This window comes from Elgaria multicarinata, chromosome 7 (genome assembly GCF_023053635.1).
Source record: "Elgaria multicarinata webbii isolate HBS135686 ecotype San Diego chromosome 7, rElgMul1.1.pri, whole genome shotgun sequence".
Taxonomy (NCBI): Eukaryota; Metazoa; Chordata; class Lepidosauria; order Squamata; family Anguidae; genus Elgaria; species Elgaria multicarinata.
Genome location: NC_086177.1, coordinates 81,322,552 through 81,341,645, shown reverse-complemented (window position 1 = coordinate 81,341,645; position 19,094 = coordinate 81,322,552). Strand labels below are relative to the sequence as shown.

The following is a 19,094-nucleotide window of genomic DNA, read 5'->3' as shown; positions in this document are numbered from 1 at the left end:
GAAGCAGTAGTACTGAAGACCTTTTAAGGGATGGTAAGGTTAACCTGGGAGCCTAATCCTTTCCCCCTTTCCCCCGGCCTCTACTGGAAAAAAATTAGAGTGGAAGTTTGTTCCCCCTTTCTCCCAAATGCTTTTTCTGAAGGGAGAGAAATTCATAAGTCAAATAATTAACAGAGTATATATTGTGATGCACTGTCTGTCTTTTATTGTTAATTACCAGTTTACAAGATTAGCTGTTGCAATAATTCTCCCATTCATTCATTAGTGCAAATTAATAAAGTTTTTGTTGTACTGAACTTAAGTCTTCATTTTTAATTAGAATTTAGGCAAGCCACATTTTTTCTTCAGACACTTAGAAAAGCTTTCCATATAATCTAACATGAATAGTCCTGCATATTTTAGGAAAGCCATCTTTTGAAGACACTCTTGTATTAAAGGAGGGCAGTCTAAGAGATTAAAACATCTTGATATGTGTAGGGTAACTAACAAGATAGACTGGAGGCCTGTTAATCAATTCAGTGCTTTTATCAAAGCATTCACAGGTTAATATCCATGAATAATAAAGTGTAACAATATGTAGAAAAATAAGATTTTGGCAGAATTCAACTGCTATATTGAGAAAATGAGAGCAAATATAGCAGAGTCATACTACATTTACATTTTTTGCAGTTTGATATGTTACAGAAATGTTAATTCTAGGAAATTGTTTCATGTGTGTACAAAACTGTATAAGTTAAATTTAATGAAATTTACAGTGAATATTGAAAGCATGATACAAATGGTAATTTAAAATGTTACTCTAATAAGGAAGCACAATTTGCTTAAAGTAGCATTTACTAATTCACATCAATGTTGTAGAATTTCTTACACATATTTGCAGTATAGCAAATGTCCCTCAATACCGCTAAAACAATTTAAGTGTTTTATATATATTGTGCACTTATGACAATAAGTCTTAGCCTATATAAAAACAATTTAGAGGTGCTTAATTAGGAACATCTGGATTTTTTTTCTTGAACTTAAAAGGGATGAAAATACTGAAGACTAATAGAGAATTAGTTCAGTTGTGCAAAGCTTATGTAACTATTCCCATTTGGATACTCTAGATCCATTACAAAAAAGGAGCAGAGCAATTCACATTACCTTCATATCCTCCTAAATTTCAAATTAGTTTATCCTATGAAATTGAAACATATAGCCAATATATTTTTGAAAAGCCTGTAAGATACCAGACCAGGACAGAATATGTAAGAATTTTTTTATTTATTTTTCCTTGAATATTACCTACCATTCTCTTGGAAATAACCCAAGGTAGTATGTAAACAATTTTCAATGCTGCTCAATGAGTTAGAAGATTCTGTTCAGCTTCTACAGTAAGTCAGAACAGTGGCACCAATTTCTTAACATTAATCACATTCATTTTATTGTACATTACTCTTGTGCAAGTAATAAAGGCTTTGCTCATGACCTTGGCTACATAGATGTAGCAAAGAGGGTTATCAGCTATTACATTTTTTAAAAAATTAAGCTGACAGAATATCACATTCTATCATTTCAAAAAGCCAGCAGCATTTTTCTACATAGTGAGGATGCATTTGGCCTAAGCCTTTAACACTTTTTATAACAGCCATGCAAGAGAAATAACTTTGGAGATGTTGCATAAATGAGAATACAGAACAGTCTGCACATTTTCTGAACAAAGCCAAGAAAGTAACTCCTTACTCTTCTGAATGGCTGTGATGCTTTATATGTTTAAACTCTATAAAACTAGAGCTCATTACTGTGTATTTATATACACTTTTTTAAAATAAAGTCTTTTTCTGCTTCAATTTTATTCTGGTCAGTCTCTGAGGGGGAAATAAATAAAGTAGAGAAGGAAAAACTGTTTTGCATATCTTTGTGGAAGAACAGAGAACTTTTTTTTAAGAGTTCAAGAAAAATAACTGTACAGAAGAAACAGCTTATATACAACTAACTGTGCAATTTAGTTGCTCCGACCTGTCTGTTAAAAAAAAATGACTTGAATTTTACTCTTGTCCAAATCCTTCTGTCTCCTCAATTGCAAAAAGCAGCTTCTCTTTCAGCTGTTCATAGCTTTTATAAGGTGGCAAATCCAAACGATTAAAACTAGAGAAAGAAAAGAAAAATCAGACTTTGTCTACTTCCCGTTTCATATGTTTTTCATAGGCCACATCATTACAGTTGTTTGATTCCAGCAAGTAATCATTTCAGTACCAAGAAAAATGCTTATGAAATGTAATTTGCCCATGTTAAGCGAAAAATATGTTGATAGATTCTGAATATCTTGATATAACTTAGAACAAGCAAGTGTAGCTCTGTCAAGTTTTGCAATATAAGAAAATCTGGACACTTGATTAGCTGTCAAAAGACTTTTATTTATCATGCTTACATGGTGGCATAATTAGCACTAGAACAATTCAGAAGGGAACAATGTCCCCTGTCCCATTTATATGCCAAGTGTTTAACAAAGCCCATCTCCCAACCCTGGAAAAGGGAACTACTGTAATACATAGCTATCCCATCATCTCTAAGTACAGCAGCTATTGACACTGCAGATTAAGATCTCCCAGCACAGATGCATGAAAAAAATGAGATGGGTTATGTACTTAAGTGTCCTGGAGGTGGTAAGCTAACCCAGTACCAGTTTCACCACTACATCGAGGTGACCTGAAGCATCTGACTACAAACAGGCTAAGCTGCAACATAGGCTATTTAAGCTTAGTTTTCCATTGAGAGTAGATCACTCTTCCCCAACAAGATTGCCTCCAGATGTTTCAGACAATGCCTGGAATTCCTGACCAAAGGCTACACTGGCTGGGGCTGATGGGAGATAAAGTCCAAAACATCTGGAGGACACCAGGTCTGAGAAGGCTCCTGTAGATATTATAGCATGGTTGCATCACTACTGATGTAAAGTTACCCTATGCAAAAGATCCAGTATGGCAAATAGTTGGTTATTAATAGTTGTTGTACAGAAGGGACAAGATCTGTGGATATAAGTCGCCCTTGGGTGGGCAACTTTGGCGGGTTTAGGGCTGGAATCCCAGAGATTCTGTTAGGAAACGAGGTGTGCAGGAAGTATACATCCCATTTCTCAGCTGAATCAAGCTCCCCACAGCGAACCCTATGTTGCAGAGAAACGTGCACAATCCCCACATGTCCTGTTTCTCTGCAGAAACCATGATTCTGCTGGGAAGCAAGCTATGTGAGGAGTGTGTGCCTTGCTTCCCAACATAATCGCAGGGGGGCAGGTGTACAAAAGCCTTGGTGCCCACTATGAAGTAGCCAAACCACTGTGGGAAGAATGGTGAAGAAACTGCATACTGAGCATCCATTTATCAACTGTAACTTATCACAGTATACATGTACTTTTTTAGTAAGTGATTTTTCTGCATCGTACTCCTAAGGAGTGAAGGTAGTGAACATTTCAGATGAGATGCATTAAAATCTCATCTGCCAGGACAATACAGACAGGTTTCCAAGTAATTACATACTTGCTACAGTAAGTTAGTACTTGGTAAATTGTCACCTAGGTTTATGGTTTATTAAGAGAAAAATGCATGGAAAAATTGATCCATTGAAATATTTTGTTAAGTGCAAAAACAATACAAGAAAAGCAGTTATTTACACTACTTTATTTGATACCACATCAGTATAGGCTGCATTTATTTTATCCCATAGAATCCATTGATTTGAAAAAGTAAACAAACTGCAGTCAGAACCAAAACTTACCCTTTACCAGATACATACTACCAGAGAAGGGCACCCACTCCACTCCACCATCACACCCATATAATACATTTCTCAAATGAATGGTTGATTAAAAAAAGGAGGGCAGTCCACAATACCATAAGATCAAAACAAACATTCATTCAGGTTGGATCCAGATTGAGACATAGTTAGAACATAATAAGTGCCATGCTGGATCAGACAAGGGTCCATCTAGTCCAGCACTCTGTTCACACAGTGGCCAACTAGCCATCGGCCAGGGATGCACAAGCAGGACATGGTGCAACAGCACCCTCTCATCCATGTTCCCCAGCAACTGGTGCACATAGGCGTACTGCCTCGAATACTGGAGGTAGCACACAACCATCAGGGCTAGTAGCCATTGATAGTCTTTGCCTCCAGGAATGTATCCAACTCCCTTTTAAAGCCATCCAATTTGGTGGCAATCACTATATTTTGTGGTAGTGAGTTCCATAATTTAACTAGCACTGTGTGAAGAAGTACTTCCTTTTATTTGTCCTGAATCTCCCACCAATCAGCTTCATGGGATGACCCCAGGTTCTAGTATTTTGAGAGGGAGAAAATGTCTCCCTAACCATATTCTCCATACCATGCATAATTCTGTACACCTCTATCATGTCTCCCCTCAGCCTCCTCTTCTCCAAGCTAAATAATCCCAGCTGATGTAACCTTCCCTCTTAGGGGAGATGCTCCAGCCCCTTAATCATTTTAGTTGTGCTTTTCTGCACTTTTTCCAGCTCTATAATATCCTTTTTTAAGTGTGGTGACCAGAACTGTACACAGTATTCTAAGCGTGGTTGCACCATAAATTTGTATAAGGGCAGTATGATACTGGCCGTTTTATTCTCAATTCCTTTTCTTATAATGCCTAACATGGAGTTTGCCTTCTTTACAGTGGCCGCACACTGGGTGGACATTTTCATTGAGCTGTCCACCACAATCCCAAGATTTCTTTCTTGCTCGGTCACCGACAGCTCAGATCCCATTAGGTTATACATGAAGTTGGGGTTTTTTTTGCCCCAACATGCATCACCTTACACTTGCTTACATTGAACCACATCTGCCATTTGGACGCCCACTCTCCCAGCTTGGAGAGATCCCTTTGGAGCTTTTCATAATCTCTTTGTGTTTTAACAACCTTAAATAATTTGGTGTCATCAGCAAACTTGGTCATTTCACTTCTCACTCCTAATTCCAGATCATTTATGAACAAGTTGAAAAGAATTGGTCCCAGATCCATTTAAATCAATGGGATATAAGTCGTGACTACCATAAGTCCCATTTTATTTCAGTGGAGCTATTCAAAGTATGGTTAAATCAGGATCCAACCCTACATGTATCTATGTATATTTTATTACAACTCACCATGTATGACTTCTTGGTAGCCATGTTTCCTTGCCAACTTTTTCAATGCAGAATTTCTGAGGACCATTACTTCCTGAATAAAGATTTAAGTGTTTTTGTGATAATTGTGTAGTTCTTAATAACATCTTATTCCAATAATAGGGTGAAAGTGTAAGTTTATAAGAACTAAATAATGTTACAGAGTAAGTTACACTTACCCATGAGCTCAGCAAATCCTCCCAGTGGTAATCGGCAAGTACCAGTGACAAACTGCATCAGTCGCATACGGACTTCATTGTCAGCTTCTTTTATGAACTAATAACAGAAATTAAAAGATTACTTTGAAATGCCAGCTGGTTAGAGCTAGTCTTGTCTCTGTCTTTCAAGACAAGAAAACTAACACAGAATTTTGCATAATGTATATAGGACATTGTTATACATCTAAACTAGCATCTTTAGTTTATTATATTGGAATATTTGTTATTTTTAATTGACCTTATTCTGTAGTATCACCATAGAGTTATCAGATGCAACAAAGAGTCTCCAAACTAATCTTATATTCTGCCATCCTTATTGAAAGGACATTCCTTTGTTTTTCCTAAATGCTGGTTGTGGTAAAATGGGCTGTACATGCCCAGTTTTAGCTAGCTAGAGAAATTCCAGTTGAAAGATCTCAACAAATAGGAGTCTCCTCCCTTCCCAATTCTACTCCCACACTAGTAGGTCAGCTGAGGAACTTTCAGCTGAGGAACTTTCAGTTTAACTCTCTCCTACCCTCATTGCATGCCAGTGATCCAACTCACAGGAATCCCTTTTGGCTGAAGTAATTACAACATAGAAGGGTTTTCTCTCCCGCTTCCCCTAACCGAAGCATAGCAATGGGGAAGAAGAAGGACAGAGGGGACAGGAGCAGGCAGAAGTAACATCGGGGCCTGCTCCTGCTGGACTCTTCCCCCCCCCCCCCACAGGGCAAACTGCCATCTTGGCCCTGTGGGGAAGAAGAAGGACCGAGGGGACAGGAGCAGGCAGAAGTAACATCGGGGCCTGCTCCTGCTGGACTCTTCCCCCCCCCACAGGGCAAACTGCCATCTTGGCCCTGTGGGGAAGAAGAAGGACCGAGGGGACAGGAGCAGGCAGAAGTAACATCGGGGCCTGCTCCTGCTGGACTCTTCCCCCCCCCCCACAGGGCAAACTGCCATCTTGGCCCTGTGGGGAAGAAGAAGGACCGAGGGGACATGAGCAGGCAGAAGTAACATCAGGGCCTGCTCCTGCTGGACTCTTCCCCCCCCCCCACAGGGCAAATTGCCATCTTGGCCCTGTGGGGAAGAAGAAGGACCGAGGGGACAGGAGCAGGCAGAAGTAACATCGGGGCCTGCTCCTGCTGGACTCTTCCCACCCCCCCCACAGGGCAAACTGCCATCTTGGCCCTGTGGGGAAGAAGAAGGACCGAGGGGACAGGAGCAGGCAGAAGTAACATCGGGGCCTACTCCTGTTGGACTCTTCCCCCCCCCCCACAGGGCAAACTGCCATCTTGGCCCTGTGGGGAAGAAGAAGGACCAAGGGGACAGGAGCAGGCAGAAGTAACATCGGGGCCTGCTCCTGCTGGACTCTCTCTCTCTCTCTTTCTTTCTCTCTCCTCCCTCCCTCCCTCCTTGACTCCTTTTCCTTGTGTGTCATGTCTTTATTAGATTGTAAGCCTGAGGGCAGGGACTGTCTTTTTTGCTAAGTGTAAGCCTCTCCGAGAGCCTTTTTTGGCTGAGGAGCGGGGTATAAGTATGATAAATAAATAAATAAAAATAAATAAATGAGGTGTGTGTTCAGGTCCTGGAGGGGAAAATAAACCTAACAGGTGGAATGCCCCCCCCCCAACAAAAAAACCATTAGGGACTCTGTTGCAGTGTATGTGCCCCAAGAAATTAGAAATTACAACAGCATTTAAAGGTTTTCTATGTCTATTCATGGATGAAAAAAGTCACCTGAAAGTAAACTTGGAGTTTGTGTTGTGTAATTAGATACACTGTTCTGTGGATTGAAATCTTACTATAAGGTGCAACAGAACGTTCCTTTAGTGACAGCACTTAGGCACTTCATACTGTTACTTGTGGCATGTACATGACATATCAGTAAGTGCACGAAGAATTACAAAGAAGGCATTAGTATTTTGAAAAAGCAACAATGAGATGACTGGAACCAGAAAAAAGAGAGCCAGTGTGGTGTCCTGGTTAGAATTTTGGACTGAAAGCTGGGAGATCCGGGTTCTAGTCCACACTTGCGTATGAAGCTCACTGGGTGACTTTGGGCCAGTCACTGACCATCAACCTAACCTACCTCACAGGGATATTGGGAGGATGAAATGGAAAAGATGAGGATCATGTAAGCCACCTTGGGTTAGAGGAAAAAAGGTGGGGTATAAATATATCAATAAATTAAATAAAGTTAAACTTGTGGGAATATGGAATCTCTTGCAGATCTAATTTTACTGTTTGTTAGTAACACTTACAAAGTGCTGCAAAATAAATGCCCCTTATGACAGAATATCCCCTAAAGAATTCATTCTGAGCTTTTTGATCTGTTGAGGACCCTCAAATCCAGAATGGATTATTCCTCATACATTCCTGCTTATTAGAATGTATATTTAATAGAACTTTTCTCGTATCAATTGGAAAAGTATAAGCTCTATTGCTCTTTTCTTCAGGAATGGTTCTACCTCCTGAAGCAATTGAACTGGGTTTGAGTAATGATTCAAAGAACCCTGAAGCCTGTCAGTGAACAAAAGTATACATGAAAAATGACTAGAGACAACTGGTGACATTTTTGTTTGGAAGAAGTTTAAGTTTGACACGCACTCAACATTTGACTTTGGTTTACCCTTCTTGAATAGAGTATACAATTCTGAGACGAGTGTATAATTGTAGGAAGATCAAGAATTCCTATTCAGTCTATTTAATGAGAACTGTCTCAAAAATTAGATCTTTGAAGAGGCTGAGCTAAGAAACAATTGCCCACCTGTCAAGGAGCACACATTCAATTTGGTTTTACATATCTTCTCCAGTAAGTAACTGTACTCTGATTCAGACAGCATGCATGGTTCTTTATACACATTGCAGAAGCTTACTGAAAAGTCCAGAAAAACTTTGGGCAATCCTTTCACCATATTAGCAAAGAGGTAGCAAAGATTCGATGTCAGCAAACAGAGGAAGACCACTAAATTGAAGAGGCTCTTTGAGGAGCTCTGTAATGTTCTGCAGTGGCCCTGAACATACACGTACACTTTAAAAGAAACCTTTATTTCTAAAATAAAAAACAACAAGGTGTAATGTTTTCATATTGCTGACTTTTTCAACTAATAAAAATATCATACCTGCCAGAACCATATTATTTGCTTGCTATTTCTTGTATAATGCCGATATACAGTGTTCCTTTGCCAATCTGCCAAATCAACTTCTTGCATGCCACAGAGCATAACCTGTAAAAAGACAAGATTTAGAAGAATAGTGCCTTGGGATACTGATGTACAACCTAAATGTATTTCCATGAACTATTTCACACTTTTTAGGGTCTGTCTGCTTGCTTATTTGTCTCTTAATTGAATGTGGAAATTAACTATATGCTTGTCTTATTCTTCCTTGTTAGTATCAAAGAGTTTTGCAGTCCTCCTGCTCAGTTGAGCCACTGCGCCTCAAGTGTCTTACCTCCAACTCCTTTTCATCAAAATACTGTAGCCATTGTAGGGGAACAACTTCATTAAATCCATCAAGGAAAGCTTTGGTTTGTTCTTGTACTCCCCGTGAAAACCGCCATTCTGCCATTAGGCTGAAACAGGTAAAAAGTTTAGAATTCTAAAAATGGAACCCTTTATTTTTTTAAAAAAAATCCATGGACTTCTGCTCTATTATAGTAATTCTACATTTATATACATGTTTTTGTATACAACTCTGAAGATTTTTTTTAACATTGTACGTAGTGCATGCTTTCCCATTTCAGTACTATAGTCCTATATACTTCCCTGTCTGAATTTATCATATTGATTATTGCCAGTTTGCAATCCAAGCAATTGCTATGAAAGCACACCACTAAGCCATCTGAAAAGCAGAGCCGTCTAAAAAATCTAATATTCTTGGCATAATGTTATGAGAAATGTAGTTTTAAAATTCGGTATATATATGTATTCACCACACCTATGTCACTCTTAAAATTAAGAAGGTAAAATAGACAATACTAGCAATGTTCAATTCCTCATGATATATACTTATCTATAATAAAAGTGTATGTGTGTTTGTTCGCTCCAAGCTCATATGGGCACAATCCTATTACATGGAGCTATTACAATCCATCCAAAACCAGGTATGTTCGCTAGCATATAATGGCTTATGTGGGGGAATTTCTTTGCACTGCACCCCATCACTTACTGTTTGAGAGAGTCCCCAAACCCTCCAGAGAGGCTTTTGGGGGAGGAAGGAAAAGAAAGATGTATTCTGTGAGTTTTTGTGTTGCGTTTCTTAGAGTTTCCTTCCTCTTATGGTTCTCACAGCCAATTCCTGGGTTGTTTCCACTTTCAGTTAGCAACCCAAGAACACCCATTCATGTTTCATGACATATGAACCCAGACATTTTGGGTTTAGGGGATAAACAACTGAGAGTTAATCCAAAAACAAGACATGATTTGTTTGATTGTGCAAACCAGAACAACATATATTGAGAGCAGACCATGGTTATACTTATGCAGGTGTGGATTTCTGCACACATATTAATGTAAGAAAAAGTTTGACATTGTCTTTTCATTTCCTTTATGTCCATACCCAATGTATTCTTCTTTGTTCTCCTCAGTTACAAGTAAGTTTGAGCCTCCCAATTTTAGCTCATGTGAGGTAACTTTCCCTAGGAGCTCCATGTCAACACAGAAGTACATTTCTAAGTTACACTCTTCAATGTTGTTGTCCCTAAGAGGAAAATTTAACGAAAGATTAACGAGATGTAATCATTTGACTGATGTGTCAGAAAAAAAGAGAATATCTGAAAAGTTTTACAAACCTTATCCAAATTAGGGAATTATAGAATTCAGTATCAATAGATTCCAAATCCTTTATTGTGAGTTTCTTATTTAGCATGCGTTTGTAGAATGGTAGGGAAAACCCAGTATCAATGAATTTGCCATGAAACAATGCCTGTTGAGGAGTTAAAACAATTGCTTTGGTATTTCATACAAAAACAGCTCCAAGTATATTGCTCTAAATAGTAATGGCTGCTCTAAAAATCTTCTGAGCAGAAGTTTATAGAAAATAGTAAGTTTAGAGAACAAATACTCTTAAGGCTCAGTTCAGACAACACGTTTCTCTATGCCATGGGAAAACTCCACTCAAAAGTTGAGTTTGTAGGGGTTGCTCACCACACAACATGTTCTAACTCCACCATTGTGTGACTGTGGGCTCCCGTGCAGTTGAGTAAAAGGCAATGCAATGTTTGATTGACAGTTCCTCTGTCTTCCTCCAGTCCTCCTGATGGTATCCCATCAGTCATTGCTGTAAATCCCAGTGGCTCTCCTAGAGTGGCACTTCTTCCTTTTGTTCCTCTTGTCAGAGAACTCTGTAGCCAGTGGGAAAAGTCCACTCAACGCATCAGGAAACACTATGAAGCCCTCCACACAATACACAAGGGTTGAGCAGGAACTCTCTTCTACACAGCATTGATATTTTTTTTTTTTAAAAAAAAAACCTCCACTGTGGGGTGGAGTTTTCCCTCCAGACAACACATTTCTCAACGGTGGTATAAAAACTCCACCGTGTTTTAAAACAACCACTGAGAAATGTGTTGTCTGAACTGAGCCTAAATCAATAATCAAAGAAAAACAGGTTGCTTCGACCATCTTATGTGTAGACACACATATGGATTCTGCATCTACACAGAGCCTAGTTTCAAAAATTTCTAGAGCCATGCCATGTATCTGAAAAGTTCTGCAGTCATGTACAGAATGCCAGTCAGCAAGGGTCCAGAGTGACAACAAGGTAGTATGAAAGCCAACATTTGAAAAGCTCTGTTGACTTATGATGGTTGGAAGACTAACTTTGCAGATGAGAAACTCTTATTTTCAGAATCTAAAGATGTTCGATGGGTGGGTGAAATGTAGTGCAGCTGACCTGTGCCAGGAGCTGAACTGACCAAATGTGAGCTGCTGTCCAAGACACTTCTGATAAGCTGGACTGTGGACATTTGCACTCTATCCTAAATGTCATCCCACTGAAGAGCCCCGTGTGATTAAAACAGATCTTCAATTCTAGTTTTGGCCTTCTGTTTACAAGCCCAAAGGAACATAACCAGGCATCCCTGTGAACTGCTGCTGTACCTGCCATTGCCTTCAATCCACAATCAGCTGATGTCTCAGTACATAGATCTGCTGTTTCACCAAACAAGATGCTTTCTGGTGGAAAGCCCTTTGTTCTGGGCTGCCTCAACAATCAATGAATTTGTTGAAGAGTGTTTAAACAGTAAGTTGCACTCTTGAACTTGATACAAGGTTTCCAATTTGGTTTAATATCCTGGACATCATAGAAGCTTCTTGTCCATGACTCCCCTAGCCACTTGCAGTAAGTATGGTAGTATAGAAATTTCTACCAGTGCAGACTTGTCAATATGGACTAGCTGAAAGACATGATGCAAGGTATGGTTTTTGAGCTTCAGCCAAGCACCCTTACCAAATGCAAAAGTTGCTTGACATAAGGCCAAGTATCCTCTGTGGGGAACATTCAATTCTGATCTCCATCATTTCTGTCTGGAGATGAGATGGAAAGTACTGCAGAGAACCCAGACATGCATCGAGTCTCAACAACATAACCAATCTTGCCTCTCTGTCTTAGCAAAGGGAATGACAGCTCAAAAGGAATAAGAGAAGCAGAAGATACTAGTAATGTTGCTGTGGCAGATAAAAGAAACAAAGCAAGGTGGGAGCCATGCCTTGAGTATGCACACTGAGGGTCCCTTGCCTAGCTCTAGAAAGTATCAAAACAAGGTGCTGCATAGGTACAGAACACTTATGTGGAGTTCCATGGAGGCTTCACAAAACATATTTCTCAATATATTACTACCAGCCTACAAACCCTTCAAATACAGATCAGACTGGCAAAACATATGAAATTCTCACAGCCAGATTCACGTTTCAAGGCTTCTTTAGATGGGTCTGCTGACAACCTGTGTAAAGCTGAGCTAGTAAAGGCATAAAGCCAATTTATATGTCTTCCAGGTCATATACAGTACTGTGCAAAAGTCTTAGACTGCTCTGAAAAAAGCAAATTGAACCCATTTATCTGAGCAGTAACATTGAAGTAAACACAAAGAAACATTAACACAATGAAAACTAACAAAAACTTCTTAGGTTTTTAAAACAAGTCAATATTTTATGTGGCTTCCCTTAGAATGCAAAACTGAAGCAATTCGCTTTGGTTGACTGTTGTGTAAAAATTTTTCAAGTAGTCCTGTGGTAAATTCTTCCAAGCTTATAACTCTTCCAAGCCATAATTCTTCTTTTGACTTTGGTTGTTCTTTTCCCTCTCCAGGTGATCCCACGCAGCTTCAATTATGTTGAGGTTGGGGTTCCGATGTGGCCAATCTAATACTGCGAGTGTTCCATCTCGAGACTCTCACTCTAAGTAGGTCTTAATCGTGCTTACTGAATGTTTGGGGTTGTCATTGTGCTGAAAGATACAGGGCTTTCCCCCAATCAGTAGTTTTCCTGAAGGTACAGCATGATGAATTAAGATCTGATTATATTTCTCAGCATTCATAATTCCATTTATTTTGACCAGGGGCAGATCTACACCTTGTGTCAAATCATTACAATCCCATCATGGTAACGCTATATCATAGAATCATAGAATAGCAGAGTTGGAAGGGGCCTACAAGGCCATCGAGTCCAAGCCCCTGCTCAATGCAGGAATCCACCCCCTAAAGCATCCCTGACAGATGGTTGTCCAGCTGCCTCTTGAATGACTCTAGTGTGGGAGAGCCCACAACCTCCCTAGGTAACTGATTCCATTGTCGTACTGCTCTAACAGTCAGGAAGTTTTTCCTGATGTCCAGCTGGAATCTGGCTTCCTTTAACTTGAGCCTGTTATTCCGTGTTCTGCACTCTGGAAGGATCAAGAAGAGATCCTGGCCCTGCTCTGTGTGACAACCTTTTAAGTATTTGAAGAGTGCCCTCAACCTTCTCTTCTCCAGGCTACACATGCCCAGTTCTTTCAGTCTCTCTTCAAAGGACTTTATTTCCAGACCCCTGATCATCCTGGTTGCCCTCCTCTGAACACGCTTCAGCTTGTCTGCGTCCTTCTTGAATTGTGGAGCCCAGAACTGGACGCAATACTCTAGATGAGGCCTAACCAGGGCCGAATAGAGAGGAACCAGTACCTCACGTGATTTGGAAGCTATACTTCTATTAATGCAGCCCAAAATAGCATTTGCCTTTCTTGCAGCCATATTGTACTGTTGGCTCATATTCAGCTTGCGATCTACAACAATTCCAAGATCCTTCTCGTTTGTAGTATTGCTGAGCCAAACGCCCTACAAGATAATTTCTTGTAAGACTTCTTCTCAAGGTCGAAGCGTATACTTTGGTGTCATATGACTCTGCCAGATGTTGAGCAAGCACTTTGCTGGATTTCCTTCTGTTCCTCAACTTTTAAGTAGTATTCATCAGATGCAGACAGCTTCTGGAGTCTTCCACTGCATTTTCTGTCTTCAACTTGCCTAGTTCCTTTAAATTTCTTTATGACAGCTTGAACACCACATCTTGAAAATCTGGTTAGGCAGGCTATTGCTCACTGAGAATTGCCTTGTTCATTCAAAACTATGATTTTATGTTTGTCAAATTGTGCTGGCTTAGCCACTTCCAAGCCTCTCCTTGACGTACCCCAGCCATTCCATATACAGTCTATATTTGTTAAATTCCACAATTAGCACACCTAGTTCAGCTAATCAATACCTCATTAAGCTGAATCGGGTGTGCTGGTGGTGGAATTTAAGAAATACAGTACATGGAATATAACTACATGGCTGGGACGCTCAAGGAGAGGTTTGGGAAACAAACTTGTGTTCTTCTAGCCGTCTCACAAGGTATCAATAACTTTTTGGAAAACACAAGTAATTCTTCTTCCTTTTTAATTTTATTAATGTTTATTTATATTTATTCTAATGTTATATAGTGTTTTTCTGAGCAAACAAATATTTAATGCCCAGATTTTCTTCAGAGGCTTAAGATTTTTGCCCAGTACTGTATTTTGCAGAGAATTAAAAAATAGCTAAGGTTATCAATTATAAATTAAAGGAGATATTTGTTATAAAAAAGTAAAATGTTTTTAGCTGTACACAAGAAAGGATTATTCATAAACAAAAAAATTCAACATTTTTCCAGCAGGGGGCTTCAGATCATCCCATGTAGTTCCATTCAATGAAATTGTCAAATATTCTTTCGAAAATAAAGTAAAACTATGTTATATTATAAAAACTATTTTCTATATAACAAATTGCTGCTACGATGTCACTTCTTGTTTCCATGACATTATGAACTTGCTACTATAGTTCATGTCATTAATTCAGGCAGCAGTTCAATGATAACAGTTTTACACAAATCACAGAACAGATACAACTATATCATATGACTGTTGACAATACTAATAGAGAAGCTGGTCACTGTATCTTCTCTGAATCTGCACAAATTCATGGCTGGGAATATTTAAGGAAATCATGATTTGTACAAGATCACAGGTATAAATACTGCAATTTGTGCAAAATTTCAGGCATAAATAGTCCTTTATGCTTGCAATTTTGCAAATAGCTATTTCCATAAATATTCCCAGCCACAAATTTGTGCAAATTGCAGTTCATGGACAAAAAAAGACGTAAGCTCTTGCCAGACACCCACGGACCATCTGGTGGCTCGCCCCACATGCACGCCAGGGTCAGATAGCTGGCAGGAGTCTGGCGAGAGTTCACCAATTAATTCAAAGCAGAAGCATTTTCATCTTGTACATTTGCTAGCGTTGGCATGTGATCTTGTGGAAGAGCCCATTTAGTCATTAGCGTGGACAACCATTTCCAAGCCAGCATATGATGACCCAATAATGTGGGACCAAAGATGTGAATGGAACCCATTTCCTTGGTTTCCGGTGATAGTGGATTAACTAGCAATGGAAGCATAGAGGGGGCAGAGCCCATGAACCCAGTACTGTTTTCTCACTCACATTTATTCTAATTGAGTAAGAGGTGAGTAAATGCCTTTTGTGTTTTGCTGATGAAATATGAGATATTTTCAGTAAATATTTCTACTATGTCCCAAAGATCTCTTTCCTATGTAATTATAATTAATTTATATTCATCAGTAAATATATGTATAGGTTTACATCACCACTGCCAAAATGTTTATTATTTTTCACTTAAATTGCATCTTATCTGTCATCCCATTACCCAGTTTGGAGAGAACATTTTGAAGCTGAATGCTCCATATAAATGTTGGTTCTTTATCAATATTAAATTATGATGATGCATGTCTAGAGCAAGTCATACAACTATTCACTTGTCTAAAAAACATATGGTCCAATGTTCTCTTGTCTAGGCTTATTATTATTATTATTATTATTATTATTATTATTATTATTATTATTATTATTATCCTTTATATACTGCCCCATAGTCAAAGCTCTTTGGACGGTTTACAAAGACTAAAATATTAAACATTAAAGATCGATATACAAAATTTAAAAGCATAAAAACAGACAACATACAAGGACAATGTATCAGCCAGGCCTAAATATAGATCTGGGGTCAATTAAAATTGCTATTAAATGCCTGGAAGAAAAGAAAAGTCTTGACCTGGCACCAAAAAGATAACTATGTTGGCACCTGGCGGGCCTTGTCGGGGAGATCATTCCATAACTGGGGGGCTACCACTGAGAAGGCCCTCTCCCTTGTTGCCATCCTCCAAGCTTTCCTCAGAGTAGGCACCCAGAGGAGGACCTTAGATGTTGAACGTAGTGTACGGGTAAGTTCATGTTGGAAGAGGTGTTCCATCGGGTATTGTGGGCCCGAGCTGTGTAAGGCTTTATAGGTTAAAACCAGCACCTTGAATCAGGCTCAGAAACATACAGTTGCAAGCGGGCCAGAGTTGGTCTTATATGTTCCAACCTCTTGGCCATCATTATTAATCTGGCTGCCACATTTTGCACAAGCTGCAGCTTCTGAACCATCTTCAAATGCAGCCCCATGTAGAGTGCATTGCAGTAATCTAACTTGGAGATTACCAGAGCATAGACAACGGAAGCCAGGTTATCCCTGTCCAGATAGGGTCGTAGCTGGGCCACCAACCAAAGTTGGTAGAAGGCACTCCGTGCCACCAAACCTACCTGAAAGCCACCTGAGCTTCAAGTGACAGAAATGGTTCTAGGAGAACCCCCAAGCTATGAACCTGCTCCGTCACGGGGCGTGTAACCCCATCCAGAACAGGTTGAATACCCTCCATCAGAACCATGTGCACTTAAGTACTAAATTCTCCAGAAAGAAGAGAATTCTACGCCCTTATCTGGACAGAGATAGCCTAGCTACAGTTATCCATGCTCTGATAACCTCTCGTTTGGATTACTGCAATGCGTTATACGTGGGGCTGCCTTTGAAAACGGTCTGGAAGCTTCAGCTGGTACAAAACAGGGCAGCCCGTTTACTAACAGGCACTGGCCGGCAAGATCACATTACGCCAGTCCTTTTACAACTTCATTGGCTGCCAGTCCAGGTCCGGGCCCGATTCAAAGTGCTGGTATTGACATTTAAAGCCCTAAACGGTTTGGGGCCAGGTTATTTGAAGGAACGCCCCCTCCCATATGTACCTGCCCGGACCTTAAGTTCATCTACAGGGACCCTTCTCCGTGAGCCCCTTCCAAAGGAAGTGAGGCAGGTGGCTATTAGGAGGAGGTCTTTCTCCGCTGTGGCACCCTGGTTGTGGAATGAGCTCCCCAGAGAGGTCCGCCTGGCGCCTACACTGTACTCCTTTCGTCGCCAGCTGAAAACCTTTTTATTCTCTCAGTATTTTAACACTTAATTTTAATTTAAATTTTAATTTTACTGTTTTAACTCTGTATTTTAATTTTATATCAATTTTGCTGCGTGGTTTTTATCCTGGTTATGCTTTTTATACTGTATTTTGTATTTGTGCTGTTAACCTGTTGGTTGTTTTATTATGGTTTTAATTTTTGTGAACCGCCCAGAGAGCTTCGGCTGTTGGGCGGTATAAAAATGTAATAAAGAAAGAAAGAAAGATGATAAAACATACATATACATATCAAACTCACCATGGCTATAAACCGTCCAATGAAACAGAAATATGAAAGGTGATCTGGATTTATTGTTGATGCTGGATTTATCTGTAAACAGTAGTTGCTCTTTCCAGCATACTCAAATAGACAGTACATAGGGTTCAGCACTTCATGAGAAAGCAAGAAGAACCATTCTCTGCAAAAAGTTATAATACATAAAAACAAATATGCTATCACCAAGTACGGATAAAAATGGATTAAAAAATACATAAGGCACACTAATTGAAAGATATACATTCAGGAGAGGAATACTTTTGAAAATTTAGACTGTACTAATCACCCAGCCACATAGACAAGGTGGTTTTAAACTGAAAAGCAGTATCCACTATGGAGTGATAAGCAATAGAAGTTTTCCACTGATTGTGCATGCTAACAAGCAAAGCAAGCACAAAATAATTATCCAATACAATCAGGAATTAACCCTGAAGTCATATGATCTGTTTTGAAATTTTCAACCTTAAAATGATCCAATTTCCTGTTTATTCTGTATTTAAAATGGGAGAAGCAGAACAGAACTCAGTGGAAGTGTTTCCTCTCAGCCACCCCATCCAAAGTCCCTTGGCTGCCAATTTTAATGGCAGAGGAAGATTAAGTGAACTCAACTCCACTAAGCTTTTGCTGCTGATACTATCATTATATTTTAAATTTCAACTCTCCAGTCAGTCCCCAATGAATTTGCATTGACCCAGTCTTTTAGTTTTTATAAGCAAGTGTATTCTCAAAGAAATTGTTAAAGGAGTCTCACACCAGCATAGGATTGTCTCCAACATTAGTGCTACTTAAGAGTAAACCCAGTGAAATGAATGGGACTTTATTTAGACTAACAATGGACACAACCAACTCTCTCTAGTTTATTTAATTTGCATGTTATCATGCAACCAAACACTTTCCCCACCACATTCCCCAAATAAATATATTGACAAGGTAAGCATCTCGTCAATAAATAAGTTTATCTAACCATAAATAAATATGTTTATCTAGCCACATTTTAACAGCATTTCTTTCTTTTTTTACCTGGCTAAGCCACCGTAATCCAATCCTTCTTCTCCCCTAAATATGACATACAATCGTCTCCTTAAGTCATAGGGTTTTAAAGCCATAATCTAGATATAAATTGTCAGATACAAACAAAAAGAAACATTGAGTAATACAAGGTAAAATACTGAATATATTGTTACAGCATAAAGAGGGCTAATCTAAATTTTGAGGTAATGTGCTCTATTTTAAATAGAATTACACCCAATTTTCACACATTTAAAATTTTAGGAGTTTAGGGTTAACTCTCCAAAATACTTTTTCCTGTTTCATTTTTGTCCCTATGGTGCCATTTTTCTTCTCCCTTTATGTACAGTCCTAGCCAGTAATGGATTACATAATTAATGAGATGATGCAACACGGCTACATAGTCAGTCATAGCATCACCACCAAAAGCAAATGAGGCAGCACTTCATTCAACCGGGTTGGGGAGGGAGAGCACGCACATCTGTGTTATTATTATTATATTTATTTGTATCCCACCTTTTGCCCAATACTGGAGCAATGATCCCAGACCTCACACATATTGCTGTGTGAATGGTTTCTTTGTTCCTTGCTGGAAACATTGCCCAGCGTAATGCATCACGATATCACCCA

General features: G+C 39.3%; 1 protein-coding gene across 5 annotated transcripts in view; it reads right to left on the bottom strand.

The window, feature by feature from the left end:
- Positions 1 to 182: 182 nt before the first annotated feature.
- Positions 183 to 19,094, bottom strand: part of WWP1 (WW domain containing E3 ubiquitin protein ligase 1) — a 64,239-nt gene continuing 45,327 nt past the window's right edge. For all 5 annotated transcript variants that reach the window (XM_063130903.1, XM_063130899.1, XM_063130901.1 and 2 more), the window contains exons 16-24: positions 18,477 to 18,565; positions 17,439 to 17,598; positions 10,147 to 10,280; positions 9,915 to 10,055; positions 8,808 to 8,928; positions 8,477 to 8,581; positions 5,334 to 5,430; positions 5,137 to 5,209; positions 183 to 2,127 (exon numbers count right to left, since the gene is read on the bottom strand). In XM_063130903.1, the coding sequence (XP_062986973.1) occupies positions 2,028 to 2,127; positions 5,137 to 5,209; positions 5,334 to 5,430; positions 8,477 to 8,581; positions 8,808 to 8,928; positions 9,915 to 10,055; positions 10,147 to 10,280; positions 17,439 to 17,598; positions 18,477 to 18,565 (1,020 nt within the window). In that variant the 3' untranslated portion in view covers positions 183 to 2,027. The remainder of the gene's footprint in view (positions 2,128 to 5,136; positions 5,210 to 5,333; positions 5,431 to 8,476; positions 8,582 to 8,807; positions 8,929 to 9,914; positions 10,056 to 10,146; positions 10,281 to 17,438; positions 17,599 to 18,476; positions 18,566 to 19,094) is intronic.